Below are 24,012 nucleotides of genomic sequence, written 5' to 3' on the forward strand. Positions count from 1 at the left end.
GTCACCTCGTGGGTGGCACGAAGCACCTAGGGAGCGGGTGCTGACAGGCAGGCAGTTGGAGTGATCTGGGGAGTTAGGAAGAAGACCCAGGGCTGAGCCCTAGTTTTCTGTCTGCAGAGCTGGCCTGAAGTCCCATATCCTGCCTTCCCCTGCAAGGCTCCTGGTCTCTGCAACATCAAGATCCGCTGCTGGGGGTGGAGGACGAGACGAGAGTGTAGGGCAGAGCCACGGATTCCCTACCCTCCAATACAGACAGAGAGGTGGGCGAGGGCAAACAGGAGACCATGACAAAGGCTGGGAAGCTTCTTGGTGCTGAACACCAAAATTAAAGATTTATTATCCACCAGAGGAAAATCCGCCACTTGGGGCTATGGGCCACCACCACTTTTGACCAAGGTCCTGCACTGAGAAGGTCCATCCTGAATCCTGACACCTCTTCCTCACCCAGAGCCCAAGGTGAGCCCTACGGGGTGAGACAGCAGTCAGGCCGCTGGGCACACAGTCCAGGCCGTGGGGACAGGATCACTTGGCCATTTCCTCTGCCACAGCTTTGCGCATCTTGTCCTTGAGGTAGGCACCTTTTTGCCATTCAGACTTGAGTTCCAGCCACTCGTAGTAAGGGACCTGGTGGAAAGCAGCGGAGACATGTCAGGGCAGACTGGGCCTCCTCCTCCCTGCTGCCCAGGGGCTCTGCCTGCTGTTTTCATGCTGATGGGCAAGGATCCCTCAGTGCTTGCTAGGTGACTGGCCAGAAGCTCCTGCACCCCAAAGCCGTTGGCTGCCAAGTCCTAGGGAAGACGACTGCTGGCTGCAGACGCTTTGGGGCTTGGGGAGAGACCCTGGCTTTGCCAATGCTACAAGTGGCCCAAGCATATATAAGGCAGGGTCAGCAATCTGCACAGGGCCTTGGAATAGTTCTAGAATTTAAAAAGGATTATATAAAGAAAAAAAAAAAAAAAAAAAGAAAAAAAAATGAAACAAAACATGATGGTCCAAAGGTCTCCTGGCACATTACCTAGGATGGAGACAAACCTAGGAACCTGATGCTAGTCCAGTCAGAGCTCTGTGACGACCTCAAGAGAGTGGCACTAAGCTTGGGCATCTTGCCAGCCTGGCCTTTTCCAAGGAAAGTGCCCTAAGAGCTGGACTTAAGCCCCACCAGGGTATGTAAAAGCTGTGTAGCCTTGGGAAAAACACACCCTCCTTCCAAACTTCACTTTCCTCTCATGCGCCAGTGGGGAACCCCAACCCTGCCGACCTCAAGAGGTGAGGTTCAAGTGTGCACGCTAGGTAGACTTCAGAACACACCAACCCGGCCCTGAGCACCGGTTATTCTCATCACTTCTGGAAGGCAGCTGACACTGGAGAGCTCCTCTTGGGCCAAGTAGCAAGGTGCAGCCAGCACCCACAGGAACATCTCACCCCAGGCTCCTGGGAGAGGGCACCGGGGCCTGGCTGGGCATGGGTCTGTGTCCTCCTGGCTTTAGGCCTGGCTTCACTCACCTCTCCCCCTCCCAATCCAGTGGGTGGGGAGGGTGTGCTGACTGCTGTGCTCACTGCTAGCCCGGACCTGCCACCACCCCAGGCACTCACATCCACCAAAAGGAAGCCGGCAGCCAGCATGTGGCGCCGAACCAGCACAAAGCGACCCAGCAAGTCCTTGCTCCGGCTGCTGAAGTTGGGGAACTCCCATCGCAGGAAGGCCAGCCTGGGAGAATGAAAGAGGGAGGGGTGAAAACTGTTTGCTCTTGGCAGCCCCTCCAAGGAGGAGGGAGATGCAAAGCCCCCCATACCCCTCCCAGGGGCCACTCTTACCTCTTGGCCCCAGGGGGCAGTGGCTGGCTCCCGACTGGCTGGGCGTGAGGAGCGATGAAGTCCCTTGGGGCTAGACTCTGGCCATCGGCATCCAGCAGCACCTCAGCATCTGGGGAAGATGTGGGGACTGACATCCCTGGGAGACTGATGGGCGGCATGGACCAGGGGCATCTGACTTGCTTGAGGGCATACCCCAATGCGCACCACACCTCAGGGCCAACCAGCCCAAGAGTGCGTGGGAGAGCTGCAGCCTGACCCTGATGTCTGCTGCAAGCCATGATCCCCGGGCCCTGGGAGAGGCGATGGGGCCAGGCCGCTGGGGGTCTTGGGAGGTCTCAGGAGAATCAGCCAGTGTCAACTAGGCAGGAGAGAGGAAGGAGGGTGTCTTTACCCAGAACCCAGCCGTACTGTGTGGCCACTGTGAAGCAGACCTTGTCTGCACTTCCCACAAGCCCCTTCAGAGTCTCCTGCAGCTCCTTCTGCAAAGGGGTCACTTTCTGGTCAAGGTCTGTGGGTCTGAAGACCAAGGCTGAGGCTGGCAAGAGAGGGCCTGTGTATTCGGGGTGTTCCAGGTGGGCAGTGGCGTTGATGTGGAGCAGCTTCTGAAGGGCGTCCTGATCCTTTGGAGACTTGCCACCTAAGAAGAGCGGGAGTGGGTGGGCAGCTGGAGGGCACGCAGGCAGGTTCGGTGGGGTAAGGGCCCAGAGGGCAGAAGCAGTAGCCCCACACCACTGAGTCCCACCCTGGATCTCTGGGTCAAGAGGCAAGTCGGAAATAGTTAGGTTCTGTGGCCCCCCGCAGGGAGAAGACAGAGGCACGAGATCACCTTCACTAAGAGGGAGAGGGGACAATGCCCAGGCTCCCCACTACCACTCACCTACAAATTGGGTGTGAAACTCTGGACAGAGGACAGCTTGTAGCTCTGCCTCCTGCACCTGCTGCAGCACACACAGGGACCACACCACATCCAACTGGAGAGCTGGGGGCAGGCCTGCCAGCTCTGATGCTAGCTTCCTGTGCACCTGGGGACAGGGACAAGGTGTGGGTGGAGAAAGCCTAAGCTGCCTCACAACCCCATTCACACTGAGGCCAGAGGGCTGGAGGCTGGCAGAGGAGTAAGACGAACCCTGGCCAGGAGGCACCTGGTTGGGTTGGGAGCATCCTTGGGGTGGCAGGTCCGAGAAGCCTTCCTCATTCCCTATAAACAGCTGGTCCCTCCCAATCTGGAAACAGGAAGGGTAACCCCCAACACTGCCACTTAGCTAGGTCTTTCCTAAACTATCCCCTTTCCTGGCAGATGCCTTATGCCACAAAATCACTTCAGTGAGAACCTGAGACAAAGGAGAAAGGAGTCTCTGGCCCTCTCTGAGAGGTATCACAGATCAGGAAAGGGAAGGGCAGGTGAAGAGTGCTGCACAGGGGCAGAAACGCAGGCATGGAGCCGGCCGGGTGGGGCACCCTCTGCTGGCTGCTTCTAGAATGGCACCAGGCAAGTCCTGCCAGGGCCTGTTGTCCAAAGGGACCCTGGGGTCCCATCTGATCTGCTCGCACCACAGACGCCCCGAGCTCTTCATCAAGAATGCTCTCACCCAGTGAGCTAGCAGACTTCGCGTGGGGGCCCACACACTGCTGTGAGGTCTTCCAAGCAGATCTTGGGAGTGGCTCACTACGGTTTTTGAGCACCAGAGGGCACAAAGTGGAGCACCAGGAAATGAGACTGAAGGCAACCCAGGCCTGAGTGAGGGAGTGAGCGAGTCACCTAGTGCGTGGCCCGAGACAGACCTGCCCCTCTCAGATCCACGGGCAGGCACGCTGGGGTTTCTGCCTGTGTGACCCATCCCCCAACCCATCCCTGGGATGCCCTGGCTGCAGCCAGCTCCTCCCCCCACCATGGGCACAACTTCTTTCCTCTCCCCTCTCCCAAGCTGTTCCTAACTGGGAAGAAAGAGAGGAGGAGAAAGGGAAGCACCAAAACAATACCAGGCTGAAGAACTGCTCTTGTTCTGGATGGAAGTTCAGATGGGCAAATGCCAGGACCACGTTGCACAGATGCGACAGAGGGATGGTCTCAGCCTTGTCAAGGACGTTCTGGGGTGGACACAGGAAGGCACAGTGATAAGAAACATGGCTCTGACCAACAAGACTGTCCTGCCCACCCCCTGGGGATGGGACAGCAAGAGTGCCCAGCTGGCCCCAGGTCTGGGAGGAGCCTGGGAGGGCCAGCGTCAGCTGGAAGGGCCTCTCAGAGAGGGGGGCAGAAGCTATGCAGAGCCCAGACCCTCCCACCAGGCCTCACAAACTCCCAGCCCTACAGGGCAGTTGATGCAGGGCCAGCAGGGAGGCCACACCCCTGACCCCCAACAAGCATTACTTTCAAGGGGATGCCTAGAAGTCTTTGCCCTTAGGGGTTCTAGAAAATGTCTGCCTCTGAAAATGGATTAAGAGATAGTCTTTAACCATAACTCTAGTTGAATGCAAGCACAGGGATCACCCTTCTTTACAATTCTGTTATAGGGCACTTAGTTTTAGGAGATGGCTCTGAGGAAGGCAGCAGGCAGACCCTTGGTCTCAGGCATTTCAGACCCCTATCCAGAGAGAGGGGCCATTACTCTGTCATCTGCTATAGCTGCCCAGGTAGATGGTAACATTAATGATGTTCCGTGAAATAATGGAGGAAACATTTAACAAATACATTTTTCCACTACTGTATAATACCTCTTTCCTAATAAACCAAGTTAAATAAATACATATTTGTCACAATTGTGCACTTTCCAACTGGTTTTGCTTCCCTGACGACGACAAGGGTTAGACACCAAACACCACCAACTTGGCTCCTCGAGGCTTGGGGCTGGAGGTGGGCGTGGAACAGGTCCTTGGAGCCCACCAGGCTGTGGAGTCCCGCTCACCTGGGCAAAGGCCTCGAATAATGGCAGACTGAGCCATTTGAGGAAGGTGAAGGACTTGGCGCACCGGGCGACCTGGCCAGGCGTCAGGCTGGGCACGTGGGGCAGCAAGTCGGCTGCCAGGCGCTGGAACACCTGGGTCTGGTGGAAGTTGAGTTTGCCTTTAGGACAAAGTGGACCACAACCATTAACTGGTGAGGATCCGCAGGCCCACCGGTCCACCCCACCCCACCCCACGCAGCATTCCAGGTCTAGAAACTAGTTGTCTGTAACAAAATTTATCCCTGAGGCCCAGGAGGGAGGCTCAGGGCCCATGTGTTACAGTGTTTCTGTGGCAGCCTTTTGGGCCAGTGCCCGCCATGGGTGGGCAGGTACTGAATTTGACATGGCTGCAGGCATCGGTCTGCCCAACCTATATGGCCCGAGCTTGCCCGGCCTCATTGTTCCCTGCCCAGGGGTCTCACCATAGGCGTACACCAGGTCCAAGAGGGCACCTTTTGTCAAAGTAAGGGGCTTCTGGACCAGGTGGTAGGAGATGGCCCGCAGCAAGGGCAAAGACCGCCGATTATGTGCCGCCAGAGTCACCAACACCTTTCGCAGTTCATCAGGGCCAAACTGCTCCACCAGCTCCAGGCACTGTCAACCACAGCCACGTGGGGAGTCAGCCTGATGGCCCGAGATGCCAGGGAAGAGCTGGGGGCAAGGGTCCCATCCAGTGTAGCCCCTGTGAGACAGCAACTGGGCCTGAGCTCACTAAACACAGGCCCTCTGTGCAGGGTCCGCCTCTTCTCCCAGCCCCAGGAACTCCCATACGCGGAGAATGCAATGTCTGCAGCCAAACTTATCCCCAGGCCCCAGGACAGGGGACTTGGGGCCCATGAGCTACAGAGCTTGCTGTGGCAGCCATCCGGGCCAGCCCCTGCTATAGCAGGAACAGGGGCTGAATTTGACTTGACTGCAGGGACTGAAATCAAGGGAAGGGAAGGTGCAATACTCTCTGGGAAAGAATTCTAACCAGAATCCAAGCAATCCAGGGCCCGGTCCAGGCCTATGACATTGTGTTTTTTCAGGGGCTGCCTGCCATGCCCACTTCTCAAAGTTGCTGGGAGGGCCAAGTTAGGTTATGAGCATGAAGCGATTTTAGAGGGTGATATATCCATTCTCTACTAGGAGTCACTATCAAGGGAAGGTGCTTAGAGTGGCACGTGCTAGAGTTCCTCAGAGCGCAAGAATTCAGGATCTGCATCTAGGGCTCCTGGGAGGGTAAGTGGACATGCCCTGGCCAATTAACGGTGGCCACAAAGATATATCACCATCCCTGCTGCCTGGAGCCCTCTGTGATTTGCTGTCCCAGTGGACATGAACTGCTCAGACCCAGGTTCTCCTTCCCCACAGGCTCCTTCCCCACTGCTCTCAGCCCCAGTACCTTGTCTTCCAGACGGTTCATCAGTGACTCAGAAAGGTGGCCCGTTTTCATCATGATGGCCACCACCATGCGGCTGTCTTCGATTTCTGCCCAGCGTCTCTCCAGGTGCCCAAGCAGCTCAGCCAGTAGCTCTCCGGAGCCCCGCTCCTGCATGTAGGTGGCACAGGACTCGGCCAGGAAGGCTAACTGCTTGTACTTAAGCCTGTGCAGGCGCCAGTGGACCTCCTGCTCCACCGATCGGAGTTCACTGGAGGCCTGGGGTAGTGCCAATGCATAGAGGCTCCTGAGCAGCTTCACGAGGGTTCCGTGCCAGACGGACGATAACTGGAAAGGGGGAAGGGCCAGAGCAGGGGTCACACTTGGAGCTGTGCCAGTACCATTTCATTACATGGCAGGCTAAGTGCTGGAAGCTGCCTCTCAGAACCTTATTTTACAGATACTTACTACAACTTGCTCCACTGTGCTTCTCCAACACAGGCCCTCCTAGAAGGGCCAGGCTCCAGGCTGCTCCCAACTCTCCCTCACGGCCTCTCTCTGGGTCTGTCTGTTTTCTGAGCCTGGTTCTCCGGCCTCCAATCAATCTGATTTCTATTCATGTTAGCCAAAGTTGTTTGCTACTGCTCACAACCAAGCAACCAAAACTCTGAATAAGAGAAATTCTCCTCATTTCCCTAACACAAATTTGACCTAACGTGGCTAAACAGTGAGTGACCACCACTTGCAGCTGTAAGCAGAGTTTATCTTGCACTCCCACCAGTGCTGCAAGCCAAATTGTAAAGCCAAGGCCAAAGGTCAGAGAAAAGAATGAAAGTTGGGTGGAGTGTGAACTAAATGACAAATAAGGAAGCAGTTAGGCTAAGGTCAGTTTTGGCAACCTATTTCCTACTTTTGCTTGCAATGACATTTTTCCCCTCAAAACATACAGACTTTTCTTCAGGGACAAAACTTGTTATTTTAAGTCTGAGACACTCCAGTTCCTAAATCCTTTTTTTTCCCCAACAAAATAATATTTTCTGGAGATTTCTGGCATATGAGGTTTCTTGGGAATACAAGTACCATATGAACACAGACTACATTGGTGTAGAGCGAGCCTCGGAGGTCAAGTGCACAACAGCTGTGAACTCCCTCTGCTGTATGTGCAGAAAACAGCACACCCAGTGATGGAGGGTCAAAGGATGTGTGACTACTCACAGGAAGGCAAAGAGACCCCCTTTTATGGCTAAGTCCTACCCACCCCCAAACCCCGAGCCATTCTCGGTGTAAACTAATAGGCTGTGCTTTCACCACCACTACCTCTTCTAAGTGGGCTTTAAAAATTTTTTAGAGCCATTGTAGTTTTACAGAAAAGTCATGCAGAAAGCACTGAGTTTCCATATACTCTCTTCCTCTAAATGGACTCCTACTACATGCCAGGCATCTCACTGAGCATTACATGTATTATACACCATCACCCCGTGAGGTTCATCATCATTCCACATGAAGAGAAGAGTAACGTTTGGCAAGGTTAAGTCATTTCCCCAAAATCTTGGACTAAGGAGTGGGGCTAGAATCAGCACCCAGGCCGTCCCAACCCAGGGCCCGGTCTTCTCTGCACTGCAGCTCCTCCTCCTCTGGTTTCTGCTTAGTTTATGAACAAGGGTGACCCTGCCATTAACCTGCAGGGAGACTGTCCACAGGCCACAGGCCAGTACCTGAGTTGGAATCACATCTGAGCTTGAATCTTGGCTCTGCTGTGCTAAGACAAGTGGCTCTTAACTACCATTATGGGTGGCCTATGTTTCCTAACATCCCAGCCCCTGTTTCTTCACTGGTGAAACACAACTGCTGCAATGAGGAAGAAGTGAAATACACACAAAGTGAACTGCAGCAGCAAAGTTTTTGTCTTAAAGGCTAGAAAGGAAGGAGAAAGGTGCTCAATTTAACCCATCTTGGTATCACCCCAGACTTGGGGGTGCCCGCATCCTTCCGAAGATTTTCTTGGACTGCAGGAAGACTTTAAAAGAAAGCCTGGTTACTGTATATATTGCAAATATTTTTTCCCCAGTTTGTAATTGGCTTGCAACTGTTACAGTATTTAGTCTTGTTTCATAAAACCCACATCCATGATGGGTATGTGTGCGGAAGAATTATTCAATAAACAATTAGAATTACAGTCTTTGAACAAAAAGGGACCTAATTAAGGTCATTTTTTTTGTTACCTAGATTGTCAGCAAGAAATACATTTTCCCTATGACCCTAGTACACACATATACGTATGCACACACCCATATAGATTTAATGAAAACAAAAGTCCCATGAAAGAGTATTCATGTTCAATGCATGTGATAAATCCTGACATTTTCTCATCACAAATGAAGAAGTGACCACGTCCCACTACAGACTCCATAACCTGCAGCCTGAAGGCCACTGTTTAGTGTGACCCCTGACAATGAGAGACAATTTTAGCACTTGAGCATCTCTAGGGACAGGAAGCTCACCACCTATCCTCCAATGCATGGTGAATGAGGGCCAATTCTGCCAGAGCAGGGCTTTGCAACTCCTTTTTGTGCCACGTTTTACGGATGCTTTTGGCAGTCTGGCAAAACCTACGGAGCCCAGGGAAAGAACCTGCCCGAAGGGAATCTTTCCTGACACCGAGCAGAAACTGGCTTCTTGGTGGTCCTAGTTCTGTCCCTCAGGGCCGCAAAATGGATCTTATCTTTTCTATCCATGGTCATTTCAAGTATCTGAGCATGGTTCAATAACTCCCACCCCCAGCTCTCATTTCAGGGATCCTCCACCAGTCACCCCTCTTTGTCTACTCCAGCCTCAAGTGTGGTGTCCAGCTCTCAACCAGACACTCGCGGGGGATCAATACAAGTCAAGACAGTCAACCTCCTTTCTCCAAATAATCTTCTTTCTGGACACCTGTTGATATCAACTACGGTGAGTGGAAAGAGCAATGAATGAAAAGACAAGAACCAGGTTTGCTTCCTGGTGCTTCTAGTTACTGGTTAAGTCTTTCTAAATCTTGGTTCCTTGCTTGTAAGATGGGAATAGCAGTATTTACTTAACTGGACTGTTGTGAGGATTTTGAAAAATAGAAAAGCACATGAAAGTACTGTGAAATCTATAAAATGTTAAAGACAAATGTTACAAGACATTGAGGGATCCCTAAACATAAAATAAAGTCCCTGCCTGCACACAGCAAGCGGCCAGCAACTGGCTGCTGGGGACTCCAATATCCCTGATGTTCCTCTGACAACATCTTAGAACCTACCTGACTGTTGGCAAGATGAAGAAGCTGCTGAAAGCGGGCGTCCTGCAAGACAGAGGCTTTGTCTTCAGGATTCTTAAATAGCAGGCGGGAGAGCTGGATGAGGATGAGGGCAGCATGGTTCTGGTGCAAGCAGTGACCAGCACCAAGCAGATCTAGCAGTTCCTCTGGCCTGGTAGCTTTTTCAATCAGCTGGTCCACCTCCTGGTGCTCTGGGTAGGGAGTAAACACTGGCTCCTTCTCCACGAGCCCCGTCAAGGAAGCTGGGAAGTGGGAACTGGGTGAGACTGTTGAGGAAGTCAGAGTCCTATGGGCTACACCAGCAAGTCTCAACTGGCCAACTGGAGATGAGGCAGGTGTGAAGCGGATGGCTTCTCTCAGGAAGCATGTGCACTGCTTCACCAGGCGGGCTGCCATGGTGGCCCTGGTGGCAGGGAGGCAAGATGCCTAACAAGTGATTCCAAAGCCCTGAAGAATATGGCAAATAAAACACAGTTATAGCCACTCTCTCCATAAAACCAGCCAGACACTCCTTTTGACTATCCACAGGCAAGTGACAGGGTTTTCTGAACCCAAGCCCTCAAGAGAATTTTTGGAGCAGTATAGAACACAATGAAATATCAAAAGGCAGGAACAGGATATCTTGGGTCAGAGGGTTTTCAGTCGTGGATGTCTCAAATTCACCTAGGGAGTGGTTCAACAATTCATAATTCCAGATCCCACCCAACAGCCACTGAATGGAAATCTCTGCAGGAAGGGCTCAGATAGCAATTCAATTTATTTCAAGGGCAATGAGGATTAAGAATTCCTTGTTTACAGAGACAACAAGACAAGATATTTTGGATCTGGCTGATCTTATGACATATAATTCATATTTTCACTGCTTCTGTAGGTACATTTTAATACTTAAAGAAAAAGGAGTGAACTTCGGCAAACCTAGGCTAGATTACATCATAAATTTACTTAAAAAAAAAAAAATGTCCAAGAGTCAATCAACCATAAAAGACATTTCCAGAATTATCTCATTTTTCTCTCCTCTTCTTTCTCCTCTTCCTAAACAGGCAGCGCACTTTCATTTTATTACACCTCTGCAGCGTCCGTTGCTCCCCACCATAAAACCCAGCAAAACACCGTTTCTCTTTCCAAGACCAGATAAAATGCTACTTCCTCCAGGAAGCCTCCCTGAATTTCCTCCTCTAAATCCATATTTGGAACACATCCCTATGTTGCTTTTAATAGTTCTACCCGCCAGTCTTGCCCGTTACGGTGATTAAACGATGTAGGTAAGGCCAGTCACAGGGCACGGTAAAATGTTAACCTAGGCCTCCCTTCTCCGACAGAGAACAAGACTTCCATTTCCCCGGAACGTGGTATATGGCCGGCACATTTCATTTTTTAAACGAATAGACTACTGCAACTGTAAAAAAGCTCAGTCCAACTTCTACATAAAGAAAAAAAGAAAATGAGGCCAGAGCGGAGGAATTATTTGCCCAAGCAACAGCTGCCACTTAACACCTAACGGACCCCAGGCATAGTGTGGAAGCACTGGAAAAAGGTTTTCGACTTAATAAAATCGAGCTAGGGTTATAATTCGCAGTTTACAGAAAATCGAGGTCCAGAAATCTGACTTTGGTTTAGGCCAAATACCAACCCGGAAATGTTGACTCTCAAATGCAGCTAAGAAACGACCTGCTCGAGGTAAGGAAATCCGGCTCTCTGGGGACACCGGGAAAGCTGTGGAGACCCGGGAGGGCGTCAAGCGGAAGCTCGGGGGACAGGAGCGTGCGCCGCGGCCGGGCCCCGGCTCCCGGCCCCTGTCCTACTCGACCGGAGACCCCCCCCCCGGCCCACCTCACCCCAACCCCCGTCCCTCAGTGTCCCTCCTCAGCCAGGACATCAGGACCCAGGCTCAGCAGCCCGGGTTTCCTTCCTGGCCCGAGACTTACCCCGCCGCCACAGCCACCGCCCCAGATGACCTCCATCTACTTCGCGCGCCGTCGCTCAGCCCACGAGGCGCGGCGCGCTCACTACGTCACCCGGAGCGCCGCCCGGAAGCAAGGCTCGCCGCGCACCGGCCAGCCAGAAGCCACGCTCGCTGACGCTTCCTGCCTGATGCCATCTTTGCTGAGGGCAAACAATCACGTGGAGCAGAGTGTTAGGATGAGTGAAAGATGGATGATGGGAAACGTCTAAAAATGGGAGGGCGATGAATTTAAAGAATCCGGAAACGCGGGCTGCAAGGCTTAGGCGCCCTTCCACCTATCCCCCAAGGCTCCTCAAGCGGAGTATGGGAGACAATCTTCTCTTGTCAATCAGTGCTCCACTCCACCCCCCCACCCCAGACAGCCTCTCATGGTCTCTGCAGAACTATAGGTGCCTCTAGGGGCGGTCCAAAGACAGAAACCGAGGGGTGGGCCTGGGAAGGGAATCAAAGACATTGGCTCTGTAGGGCCTGGGTTTATGACTATTTGGGGGAAGGCAGCCAAGTGGAAACTGGAGAACTACTGCAGCGCAGGTTTCCAGCCCCAGCTGAAGGTCCTCCTGTGGAAACGCAGGCACAACTTTCCTAGATCTTGCAATGTAAAAGAAAGAAGGGAGGGAGGGAGGAAGGAGAGAAGAAAGGAAAGAAATCTGGATTTTTATGTGCAATCTCTTGCATAAGAGTAACCTTCAGAATGCCCTCCAACTCTATTTAAAATCTCTTAGTCATAGTAACTCTATTTTGTTTTACTTCTTTTAGCATTGGAATTAAGTTACAAAATAACAGCTGGCTAAACCAAACAAAACCCATCTGTGGGCTATATATGGAAAATGATTGATTTTCTTTCCTGAGCAGCTTTTTATTTTCCATGGAATCAATAATATCTGTTTTATATTAGACTAATTAAGATTCCATGTATTTATAACAAATTCTACCCCAAATCCATCACACAACAGATACACCCCCTGCTTAATTTGACTCCCATAGCCATCTGCCTTCCAATGGATCTCCAAAACCCCTGGATTATCACTGGCTATCATCTAGGCACAATCGTCATCCAAGGATCTCCCTTTACCATTATCCTGAGTGTTCTTTTTGCTACTCTTCTATGTTGGTTCTCTTATTTCCTATATTCTTTATTCTCTCTCATGGTTTATGCCCTTGCTTGGATGGAGCGTATCTTCCAGTAGCTCCCCAAGAAATTATATAAAGGGGTCGATTTTAATGACCTTGCAGGACTGAAATTGTCTTTAATATACCCTCCCACTTATTAGGTAGTTTGGCTGAATTTATAATTCAGTTTTGAAAATCATTTCCTGATTTTGTAGGCTAGCTTTATGAACTTCTAACTTTCTAGCTATTCATGTTTCTAGTAAGGAGACTTTCAACCAAGAAATAATAAACTAAGGTACAAGGCAACAAAGGCATTTATTTGGAGTCTTTGAATTGCAATTCGGGGAGCACAGGTTCAGGTAGCAACCCAAATCCTGTCCCCTCTTGACATCTCCAGGCAAGAGTTTTTAAAGAAAAAGAAAAAGATTAGATAAGCTGTTTGTGGTTGGTGGATATTTAGGGTACTCGAATTGTCCTTCAGGTTAGTTTACTGAGTTCTCTATCTTGTGGTTTGTTTATGACGTTGAGATGCCCTTAGGGCTTTGAGGAACACTGTTGCTTGCGACTTTGCATATTTTGGCAGTTTGTGATATCTGATTGATATTTGCTTAAAAGTTAGATCCCAGAAGAAGAAACTAACATGTAAAAGGAGTTTCTAACTCAGGGGCCCCACAGCTTATCTCACAAGAAAACAGGTGCCCCATAGACTAAAGAATGAAGGCTGTTTAAAGCTGTTCAAGGCCGTCGCAGTGGCCCCTCAAAGGTGGATAAGGCAAGGTCAGAGATGCCTATAAAATAAACAACCAAGAAGGCCTGCTCTCCCCAGCTAGATAACACAGCTGCTTTCCTAAAAAGAATATTGTCTCTGAAGTCTACCAACCAATTACCCCAAAACTAGATAAGCACTCACCCAACTGAGGCACAGAACATCACAGCAGACACCCTACCCAACGTGGGTTCCTTTTTTCCCTTAAAGAATGCTGCTCTCAGATAGAGAACGGGAGCCATTATCTTTTTCTTCTTTTCTGCTGGCTCCCACCTGCTTTCTTCCTCTAATAAATCTAAAACTTTATACTTAAACTTTGACTCGCTGCATTGTATGAATTCTTGAACGGCTCCGAACCTACCAGTAACCTCCAGAATGACTTTCTGAATCCATTTTAAATCTCTTAGCCATAGTAACTCTATTTTGTTTTATATCTTTTTATATTTCACCCTTTTGATCAAGATCTTTTCTGAAAGCGTCACCGATCAACATTTTATATTAATCCCCCAGTGCCAGGAAGCACATCCCTTGGGAAGCACATCCTGTTCCATGTAAAGGGGAAGGTAGTGAGTTTGGCTTAGAGAAGGGAAACATTTGAGCAACAAGGAGGTTTTCAGGGGGTAATTCTTAGGTATTAATTATAATTAGGCTTAGTTTCATCATTACAGAAATAAGTTTTATAATGCAAGCTTCAAGATCAAAGTTTTGCTGCATTAGCATGACTTGGGAGATAGTTGTGGCTGTTGTTCTGAAGATGAGAAGATGAATAAGAGATATTGTACTGTATATATTTTAGTTTCTGAGGCTTCTCAAAGCAAATATGATGAAATGGCTCAGCTTAAACAATGGGAATTTTTCGTTTATCGTTTGAGGCTGGGAAAAAGTCCAAATCAAGGCATCATCAGGGTGATGTTTTCTTCCTGAAGAATGTTCTGGGGCTGGCTGTTGGCGATCCTGGGTCCCCTGTCACATGGCAAAGGAGCTACCCTGCTGGTCTCTCTTCTCTTTTGGGTTTTGATGATTTCAGCTTCTTGCTTCCATGGTTTTCTCTCCCTGTGTCTGAATTTTATTCTCTTATAAAGGGTTTCAGTAACAGAATTAAGTCCCATCCTGAATGAGGTGGATCACACTTTAACTGAAGTAGCTTCATCAAAAGAACCTACTTACAATGGGCTCACACCCACAGGAATGGATTAGATTTAAGAACATGTTTTTCTGCATAACATACAGCTTCAAAACATAACAGGCTATAATGAGAAAAAGGATTAGGAAGGTTTGAAAATATGCTATGAACCAAGTTTCCCCAAGATTTGAGATTTAGCCAACTAGATAAGTGCCTATGAGTGCAGCCAATAACTGGCCCTTCCATGGAGTCTAAATTAGTGCAGACCCAGCAATTTGATAGATTGCTTACATCAGCAGTCCTTTGTATGATTTGGAACAAAGAATGATGAATAGCAAGGCTCCAGAAAGAGAAGGTAAGTGCAAGAATGAGAAGTTTTAAAAGGGGTAGGATTCATTATAGGAGGGCAGAGAAGGACTGGGGTACAATACAAAAGAAGGGGTGCCGGAGGAATAAAAAGTACAAATAAGAAAGCAAATAAAAAATAATGAAGATTATAGCAGGCATTATTGAGTTCATTTAATTTGATGAAAATCAGGTGTGGTCCTGGTTCTTGGGCTAGCTGTCTACATCACATGTCGTCTACATCTGGGTGACTTAAGCCTAAGGTCAGCAGTAAGTATTAATTATTCAGGCCTGGTCCTGGGTCTTGGGATAGCTGTGTACATTAGATGCCATCTACTTCTGGTCCTTGGTAGTTTTGAGCTTTAGTTCTCCAGTAGGAATAAATTTTGGGGGGAGGGGCTGGGGCCTTTCTTTAAATGAGAAATATGAATCCAAGAATCAATACTTCTAATTTAGCTGCACATGGGTTAGATTAAACTATCTGATAGGGTCCTTTCTAGTGAGGTTGGAGTGGGTCTTTACGGAGGTGTCATTTCCAATATATAAAGTCACCAGACTGAAGATTGTGGTACTGAATACCTTTGTTTCCTGGAAGCACACTGTAAAAGCATTGTTCTAAGATTTCTGTGAGGCTGATACTACTCACAGTGGTCTCGTTGCCCAATGCACACAGAATTCAATGCCTTGACACCAGGATTTCGAGAAAAGAGTTTGCTCTGAGCAGCTAGGAAGGAGATAGGAGGTAAAGGAGATAAACCTCAGATCTCTCTCCCAGAGCAGAAGGGGTCAGGGACTTTTATACTGTTTGGGGAAGGTGGGCTTGAGGGAGTGGCTAAAGATGGGGTGAGATGACATGGGTTAGGTGGTGGGCTAAAGTGGAGAATGTGCAGTTCCAAATCATGCTACTTCACTTGTTGCATGTTGAAAAATGGCAGCTTAGCCTGCCCAGATGGTGTGATTTTTATTATTATAATTAGGCAATGGTGACTTAGGTCAGGGCTGCATATGCAGTCAGGAGAGCTGGCTAGAACTGGCTTTACCAGATGCTGCAAAGGGAGAGGAAGCATTAACTTTTCTTGCAGTGGAGCAAGCTTCTTCTGAATAAACATGAGGAGGTGGGAGCTCAAACAAAGGAAATGGAAACTTCTGCAAACCAGTAAGGGAAGGGATATCCCAGTGGAAAAGTGGGTTAGCAGGTGGTGGTTTCAAGGCCATAAACCAGAGAAGCCATAAATTCCTAGATAAGACACACATACACACACACACACACACACACACACAACCTCTGTAAGTGCATGATAAAACGCATATACCCATTCCTAAGCACATGGCTATCTGTCCTAAAACTACTCATGCTATGTATCAGTAACTTCAAAGAGACACATTTATGGTCTTGCAAATCCCAACTTGGCTCTGTGCCTTCTTTGCTCTTGTCCTATATAACCCTCTGTAACCTGCTGGGCAGCATGGAGTGCTACTCTGTACATCCTACAGCAGCCCAGGACCAGCTTCCTGGCCTGTAAGTCACCTAACAAACTCTTACTATTTTGCTATATGAAGTGGCCTGCTTTGAGTTTTGGTCTTAAATGCCCATTGAACTTTGGTGGGACCTATTCCGTAGGTTCACATCCAGACAATTGGCAAGCCAGGAGACCGAAAATGAAACTAGCTGAGGGAAATGGGAATCTGTGGATGTAATGTTATGGTTAGCAGGGGAAATCCTGGGGTGGCTGACTTCCCGTATGTGGGGTGAGGTAGCCCATTTTTTTTTTTGAACAGTTCGGCCCAGTGCATTAGTATGGGGGATACCCTGAAAACTCCCGCCAGAGTGTTATCTGTCCTGAAGTAAAACCCAGGGGGCAAATGGAAATTGCAAAGAAAAGAAGTGATTGCTGCCACCGTGTGGCTGTTATGGGCAGTCAGATATGCTACTGACGCCCAGTTAAAAGCATGAATTGAAGAGATTAGAAGAGGCTTTAGCTCTAGAAAATGATATTAGGTTAGCATGTTCCAACAATGCTGATGTATTAGCAAATGGTGCAAACCAAAGAGGGACAATTAGAAGTAAGGGCATGTAAAGTGGTGAAAATGCATGGATGCAGGATGTCAGGGTGACAGGTCCAAACAGATATCCAGAGGGAAGGCTGGGATCTGAAGGTGTGAGATCCCTGGGAGAGTGCAGAAGAGGGAGAATGGGAGGAGGAAATTGAATCTGAAGATGAGCCTAAACAAGCAAGGTCATTAATAACTACAAAAATGAAAGTAACGAGGGATCCCGATGACCCTTGGGAAGAGCTCCCTGCTCAGAAGCAGATAGTCATGAGGGGGTTATACCCCCAGAGACTTAGTAGAATTAACAGAATAGTGTAAACAAAAGGGCCAAGAGAGCATGGCCACTTGGTTGCCAAGATTATGGAACATAGAGGGAGATGGTATTTTGCTTTCAGGAGTGGAAATGGCATTGATAGCTAGAGTAATTATACATCCATCTCTTCATCAGCATCCTTACCATGCATGGCAAAGACCAGGCAGCATTTGAAAATTTATTAGTGTGGAGCATTTTACCTGCAAAATTGGCCTGGCCTAATGAGGGGGATATGCTATCCACAATAGGCAGATGGTCATCTATGGAAGGATTACAGGATATAGTCAGAGAATTAGGAATGAAGCATGCTGAAGTATATGCTGAATACTTTTCTTGGACTTGATGATGAACTATTCACAGTTGGTATGAAGGATAAAATCCTTGTGCTGGTTTGTATATATTATGTACCCCAGAAAAAGCCATATTCTTTAATGCAATCTTGTGGGGGCAGATGTATTAGCATGGATTAGGCTGGAAACTGTTGGTTCAGTGTTTCCATGGAGGTGTGGCCACGCCCATTCAGCATGGGCCTTGATTAGTTTACTAGAGCCTTACATAAGCTCAGATATAAGGAGCTCACTGTGGTAGCTGAGACAGACATTTTGAAGATGGCCATTGGAAGCTGATGCAGACATTTTGGAGAACACCATTTTGAAACGCAACCTGGGAGCAAGCAGACACCAGCCATGTGCCTTCCCAGCTAACAGAGGTTATCTGGCTGTCAGTGGCCTTTCTCCAGTGAAGGTACCTGTGCCAGTTTGAATGTATTATGTCCCCCCAAATGCCATTATCTTTGATGTAATCTTGTGTGGGGAGACCTATCAGTGTTAATTAGATTGTAATTCTTTGAGTGTTTCCATGGAGATGTGCCCCACCCAACTGTGGGTGATGACAGATTGGATAATTTCCATGGAGGTGTTGGCCTGCCTATTCAGGGTGGGTCTGAATGAAATCACTGGAGCACTATATAAGATCAGACAGAAGGAGCAAGCTGTTACAGCCAAGAGGGACACTTTGAAGAAAGCACAGGAGCTGCAGATGAGAGACATTTTGAAGATGGCCATTGAAAGCAGACTCTTGCTCCGGAGAAGCTGAGAGAGGACAAATATCCCGAGTGCAACTAAGAGTGACATTTTTGAGGAACTGCAGCCTAGAGAGGAATGTCCTGGGAGAAAGCCATTTTGAAACCAGAACTTTGGAGCAGACGCCAGCCATGTGCTTTCTCAGCTAACAGAGGTTTTCCGGACACCATTGGCCATCCTCCAGTGAAGGTACCCGATCGCTGACGTGTTACCTTGGACGCTTTATGGCCTTAAGACTGTAACTGTGTAACCAAATAAACCCCCTTTATAAAAACCAATCCATTTCTGGTGTTTTGCACTGCAGCAGCAGTAGCAAACTAGAACAGTACCATTTGTTGATGAACACTTTATGGCCTTAAGACTGTAACTGTGTAAACAAATAAACCCCATTTAAAAAAGCCAGTGCATTTCTGGTGTTTTGCATTCTCGCAGCATTAGCAAACTGCAACAATCTCCAAACTGAGCCTCCAGCCTGGTTTGGGACCTTAGTAGTTAGTCTTCGCCCACTAGTCAGTCAGGCTGTTCACCAGAGGGTACAGGCAATAGGACAGTTGGGTGGAATGGAAAGAATATGGTCAAAAGGGGAAGGAAAGTAACCAAAGAGACAGCACAAGGGAAGGGGCAGAGGGAACCTGCATGTGTAATCCATAAATAAATATGGGCTGATTTAATTGCCACAGCATCCTGATTGAAAAAACAGATAAACAACCTAATGCTATGTCAATAGGTCTCTGGCAAAAGTTACCTAAGGAAAAAAGATATCAGCCTCTTCCTATGTCTACCACTCCCACAGCATTTCTGAGGAAAGGAAGTCTGGTCTAAGGGAGTGGATACTCTCTACCTCTGAAAACTAGGGGTGGGGCCACGGTCACATGCAAATACAGGTGACAGCAGGCAATCAGAAGCCTCATGCAGAGTTAGATATTCACTGGTCTCCAAGAAAACCATAGACCCTTATTGATATTGGAGCAGAGTGCACACTTATCTACAGGAATCCCTCATTATTTAATAAGCCCCTAAAGGTGATAGATGGGTATGGGGGAAAAGCTATAAGACTTGTGTAAACTACTCTAACATTGCAAATCAGGCATCTCACCCCCTGAAAGTATACTGTATCTCTCATATATATATATGTATATGTATGTATATACATGTATGTATGTATATGTAGTGGATGTGTTACAAGACCTAGACCTTACCACCACCACCACCACCGGTGAATTTCACCTTTGCCTCCATGCAGTGACATCAATTATCCATGGTGCTGCTTGCTGGTCTCCAGTGCTCCTGCCCCAACCCAGGAGAGCCACCCCTACCAAACAATATCACCTCCTGGGTAGACATGCTGAAATCAGTGCAATGTTAAAAGAACTGGCCAGAGTGGGGATCAAATGACCAGACCATCTAATAGTCCTTACGGCTGACGAAAAAACCTGATGGTAGTTGGAGAACGATGATTGATTATCAAGAATTAAATAAGATTGTTATAAGCTCCCCCCTCCTCACATCAGCACTCCTCTGTCTCTCTTTCTCTCTCTCTCTCTCTCTGCACGGACCACTGACTTCACTTTACCGACCCACCACGAGGAAGGATCATCTCCTGTTCTGTAAGTATCTAATTAAACTCATGCGTAACTCCATGCCAGGCATGTACTTTGGTTTTGGGGCTAATCTGGGTTAGAACATATGGCGAGCCAGCCAGGAGATCAAGGAACCACCAGCTGCAATGATCATGAGTCCTGGGAAAGGAGACAGACTGTGGGGGAATCCCAGGATGGCCTGAAACATCCATGTGGGGAGGAGTGGCAGCCCTTCTGGATGAATGCGGGCCACTGAGGGAGTATGGTGACACCCAGAATTCCCCAGCTGGATTGTCGGTCCTCCTGCAGCAGGACCAAGGATGGTTAGGATTTCATAAGAAAAGAGAGAGCCACTAGGCTTCTCTGGCTGTTGCTTGGCCCCTGTTAGGAGCTATGCACTCAGCCATGGAAGAGTCTCTGGCAGTCAAAGCTGAGGTCCACCACCTATAAGAGGAACTTAATTTAGAAAGAGACATGCAGATAGCCCAAGCAGATTTGAAGGGTGCATTAAATGAGAGGCTGCACTGCGTAGATAAAAGTTAAGAGATATTAGCATGCCAGTGTGCTAGAGCGAGAGGGTGTAAGCTGCCCAAAGGGCAAGTCAGGCTTTTCATGACTTCTCCTGACTGGGATCCCAAAGTGTGGGAACCTGTTGATTTTTCTTCAGATGAAGATGAGCCCCCCATCTGACTGGGAACCTGAAATTGTAGAAAATGAGCATGTTCATCTTCTCGTCCAACAAAAGATGAAAATGGAGCAAATACAACACTCTGATCCCAAGGCAGGGGGGATGGCACTGCAGCAGCCACTTCCCTAGCAACACGTCCTGATCAAAAGGTGCTGGTTACAAGGTGGGATTATACTGCCACTGAGTTATGGGAAATTGGGAATCAATACAGACAAAAGCCTAAAGAAATTTTGCCAAATTGGCTCCTGTGCCTGTGCGACACTGGTGCAGAGGGAGTACTCCTTTAGGACATGAAATAAGCAAATTGGCCTCTCTTACCATTCACCCTTCCTTCCACCAATGTATACATCCCTTAGCCACCTGACCTGACTCCAGTTCACTGTTAAATTTGCAAGTGACTCGGTGTAAAGAAACTTGGCCCAATTTGGGGGACATGCTCTAGGTCACCCCCCATTGGAGCATGCTTGATGAATTACAAGATACACTAAGGGGGCTAGGAATGAAACATGCAGTTTATGCTGCTAACTTTGTGGATCCAGATAATGAAACTTTCACATAAAAAACACAACCTTAGATAGTGCCCTATGTGGTACAGAACACTGGTGCCCATTCTTAGCCCATTGGTGGGGCAACCCATCTCCAAGGCTACCCAAGTAGCAGCAGATCTAGGAGAATCTGAACACCTAAGGCAAAAAGGAGCTGGAGTCAGGGCCATGTGTCCCGCCCCAAAGAGACATGATGGTCCAAACCATATGTCATGCAGACAGATATGGGCTGACCTAATGGCTGCTGGCATTAAAATTGAAGATATTAATAGGCAGCTGAAGCCTGTGCTAGAAAGGTTATGGAGTGGGTTACCAACAACAACAACAAAAAAGCAAAAAACAAAATAAAACAAAAAAACAGAACCAGATCACCAGAGAGAGAAATGAACACTGGCCATGGGGTATTGGGGTCACCTAAGATTAAATATATATATTACCAACCTGGGACCCCCCCCCCATACCCATGCAAAATACGTATGACTTTGTGGACACTTACTATGCCTAAGCTAACTGTAGATTTAACTCCAGATCTAAAACCCCCTCATGGCACCCCTTCCCCGGGAGCTCTTCTGTCCACTAATGGAAACTTAGCTGGTATATTGTTAGATCAGCAGGAATTACCCCTTATTGTTCCCTATAAACATCTTTCTTTTCACTTGGACTGTAACCCTTGCAAACTGGACTGCCTGGAACACCTTGCTGGCCTGGCAGAATTCAACACATTGGAAAATAAGGCTGAAAATCAAAGATTTTATCAATTGTCAGTAGCATCTCTTTGTGGGGTTGTTATTTCTGTGTGTGGGGACTCCTAGTGTTCTGTTGTGTCTTATCCTGTAATGCCTGTCCTACGGTCAATGTAGTCTGCTGCGTGGGGGGGACTGTGGGAACCCACCGCCTGGGGCTTCACCCCCTCCTCCATAATGAGCTACATACAGCCACCTACATGATCAGGAAAGACATTAATTCCCCTAATCACTGTTACCTTGTTGTAACCAAATCTTGCGAGATCCTGTTGTAGCCAAATCTTACAAGTCCCTGCTGAAACACCGTTGTCACAAACCTTTATAAGCCCCACCCCTTGGCACTCCTCTCTCTCTCTCTCTTTGCACGGAACTAACTTCACTTTTCCTAGCCACCACTGGGAAGAATCCTCTCCTGTTTTGTAAGTACCTAATTAAACTCATGGGCAACTCTGTGCCAGGTGTGTTCCTTAGTCTTGGGGCTAATCTGGGTTGGAACACCTGGTCTGTTGAATCTGGTTCTAAGAGTTCCAAATTAATTTCTCCCTTTTGGGAATTATTTTACAATATTGATACCAATATTGATATCATTATTGATTACAATAATGATACCAATCAAATGCAGGGTTCTCTGCCTGATGTGCATAGCAGTCAATATAAGACACTGGGGTTCCAAAAGGAAGAAAGAGTTTATTGCTATGTGAAGCAAGGAGAACGGAAGGCCAATCAACCTGAAATCTGTTTCTCCAAGTTCTGAGGGGTTTAGGGTTTTCATGGATTCAAATAAGAGGAGGCGGAGTTGTTAACATTATAATAACAAGTATAAACCACTGTAGTACCATGTAAAAGGGTGGATCTAAGCTAGAACTAAGCTAGAGTAACTGTTTCAGTTTGCTAATGCTGCCATTACGCAAAATACCAGGAATGGATTGGCTTTTATAAAGGGAATTTATTAGGTTACAAATTTACAGTTCCAAGGCTATAAAAGTTTGAAAACTAAGGCATCATCAAGAGGATACCTTCAATGAAGAAAGTCTAATGGCGTCTAGAACATCTCTGTCAGCTGGGAAGGCACGTGGCTGGTGTCTGCTGGTCCTTTGCTCCCAGGTTCTGGTTTCAAAATGGCTTTCTCCAAAATGTCTCTGGGCTTCTGTCTCTCTTAGCTTCTCTCTCTCTCAGCTCCTGTGCATTCTTGCTTGTTCTCCCAGGGCATTTCTCTCTAAGCATCCGGGTGTCCTTCTCTGGGGCAAGCTCTGAGCTTTGTCTCTTAGCTTAGCATCTCCAGAGTCTTTCTGTCTGCATCTCCAAGTGTCTTCAAGTGTCTGTCGGCTCTTAGCTTCTTTCTTAAGTGCTCCAGTGACCTAATCAAGACCCACCCTGAATGGGCGGGGTAACACCTCCATGGAAATTATCCAATCAAAGGTCTCACCTACAGTTGGGTGGGCCACATCTCCATGGAAACATTCAACCAAAAGTTTCCACCCAATAAGATTTGATTAAAAGATCATGGCTCTTCTGGGGTCCATAAATTTCAAACCAGCACAGTAACCATTACAATAGCAAGTATAAGCACTGTAGTCATGGGTTACAATCATCCAAGGAAATCTCTTCCCAGAAGGTGAATTGGGGTAGAAGTGTCTAATAAAAATTAATAATCTAATAAAAATTGGCGAGTGCCTTGTAAAGGTTCTAACTGAAAGGGAATTGGGGGGAATTAAAGATGGCCATGGGTTTGTTGCAGACTCCTATGGATTGAATTGTTTCTGCGCTCTGGATGGGAGGGTTAGTGAGGGTGGGATTTAACACAGAGAAGGTAGACTTAGTATCTACTAGAGACCATACACCCTTGTTTCTAATCATTTCCAATTATCAGATCTATTTTACCTAAAGATGTGATATGGAAGATTGGGAAAGCCTCTGCTGTTTCCTGGGGCAGCCTTAGCAGTCACATGGAAAGGCATTTTGCTTTCTTAAAGGGCAAAGAGCATTAAGCTGTTTTTGGGTAATTTGGGGCAGCCTGTTTTGCAATGTCCAGATTATTTACAATAATTAGAAGTACCAGTTGTCCCGAACTCTGGTGCTTTAAGGATCTATTGGGGCTGCTGTTGTAGCTTGGGAATATTTCTTTTTCTCAGGCTTTTTAAAGGTGAGATCTAATTGCTCTGTCAAGATTGGCTAAATCATTAGGTTCCATTATGGTCCAATTCTGTTGTTTATGTTTTAGAGTGGTGCTTAGATTTCTAATAGCTTTGTGAAAAGGTAGAATTCAATATGATAAATAGAA

The 24,012-nt window shown here is 47.7% G+C and overlaps 1 protein-coding gene and 2 non-coding genes across 4 annotated transcripts; all 3 read right to left on the reverse strand.

The window, feature by feature from the left end:
- Positions 1-298: 298 nt before the first annotated feature.
- Positions 299-11,482, reverse strand: TBRG4 (transforming growth factor beta regulator 4). Of its 2 annotated transcripts, XM_037837271.1 has the most exons (11): positions 11,347-11,482; positions 9,404-9,868; positions 6,145-6,468; positions 5,183-5,354; positions 4,722-4,879; positions 3,796-3,903; positions 2,693-2,837; positions 2,207-2,452; positions 1,816-1,924; positions 1,594-1,708; positions 299-624 (listed from the first exon to the last, which is right to left on the reverse strand). In XM_037837271.1, the coding sequence occupies exons 2-11, from the start codon at positions 9,815-9,817 to the stop codon at positions 523-525; spliced, it is 1,893 nt and encodes a 630-aa protein (XP_037693199.1). In that variant the 5' UTR covers positions 9,818-9,868; positions 11,347-11,482; the 3' UTR covers positions 299-522. The 2 variants fall into 2 exon arrangements, 1 of the variants encoding a protein (XP_037693199.1); XR_005217084.1 differs by lacking the exon at positions 299-624 and having other exon boundaries at positions 1,668-1,708; positions 2,224-2,452.
- On the reverse strand, positions 4,979-5,112 carry LOC119535609. Its single transcript, XR_005217225.1, has one exon. It is a non-coding gene; the product is annotated as a small nucleolar RNA SNORA5 (small nucleolar RNA).
- LOC119535610 lies at positions 5,542-5,678 on the reverse strand. Its single transcript, XR_005217226.1, has one exon. It is a non-coding gene; the product is annotated as a small nucleolar RNA SNORA5 (small nucleolar RNA).
- Positions 11,483-24,012: the final 12,530 nt, after the last annotated feature.

This window comes from Choloepus didactylus, chromosome 5 (assembly GCF_015220235.1).
Source record: "Choloepus didactylus isolate mChoDid1 chromosome 5, mChoDid1.pri, whole genome shotgun sequence".
Lineage (NCBI taxonomy): Eukaryota > Metazoa > Chordata > Mammalia > Pilosa > Megalonychidae > Choloepus > Choloepus didactylus.

Excerpts from the sequence above, each read along its gene's own strand:
- TBRG4 (XM_037837271.1), bottom strand. The coding sequence starts at position 9,817 with ATGGCAGCCCGCCTGGTGAAGCAGTGCACATGCTTCCTGAGAGAAGCC. Across the intron at positions 4,880-5,182 it reads GGACCTGGTGTACGCCTATG|GCAAACTCAACTTCCACCAG; the intron begins GTGAGACCCCTG and ends TTTGTCCTAAAG. Across the intron at positions 625-1,593 it reads CCGGCTTCCTTTTGGTGGAT|GTCCCTTACTACGAGTGGCT; the intron begins GTGAGTGCCTGG and ends GCTTTCCACCAG.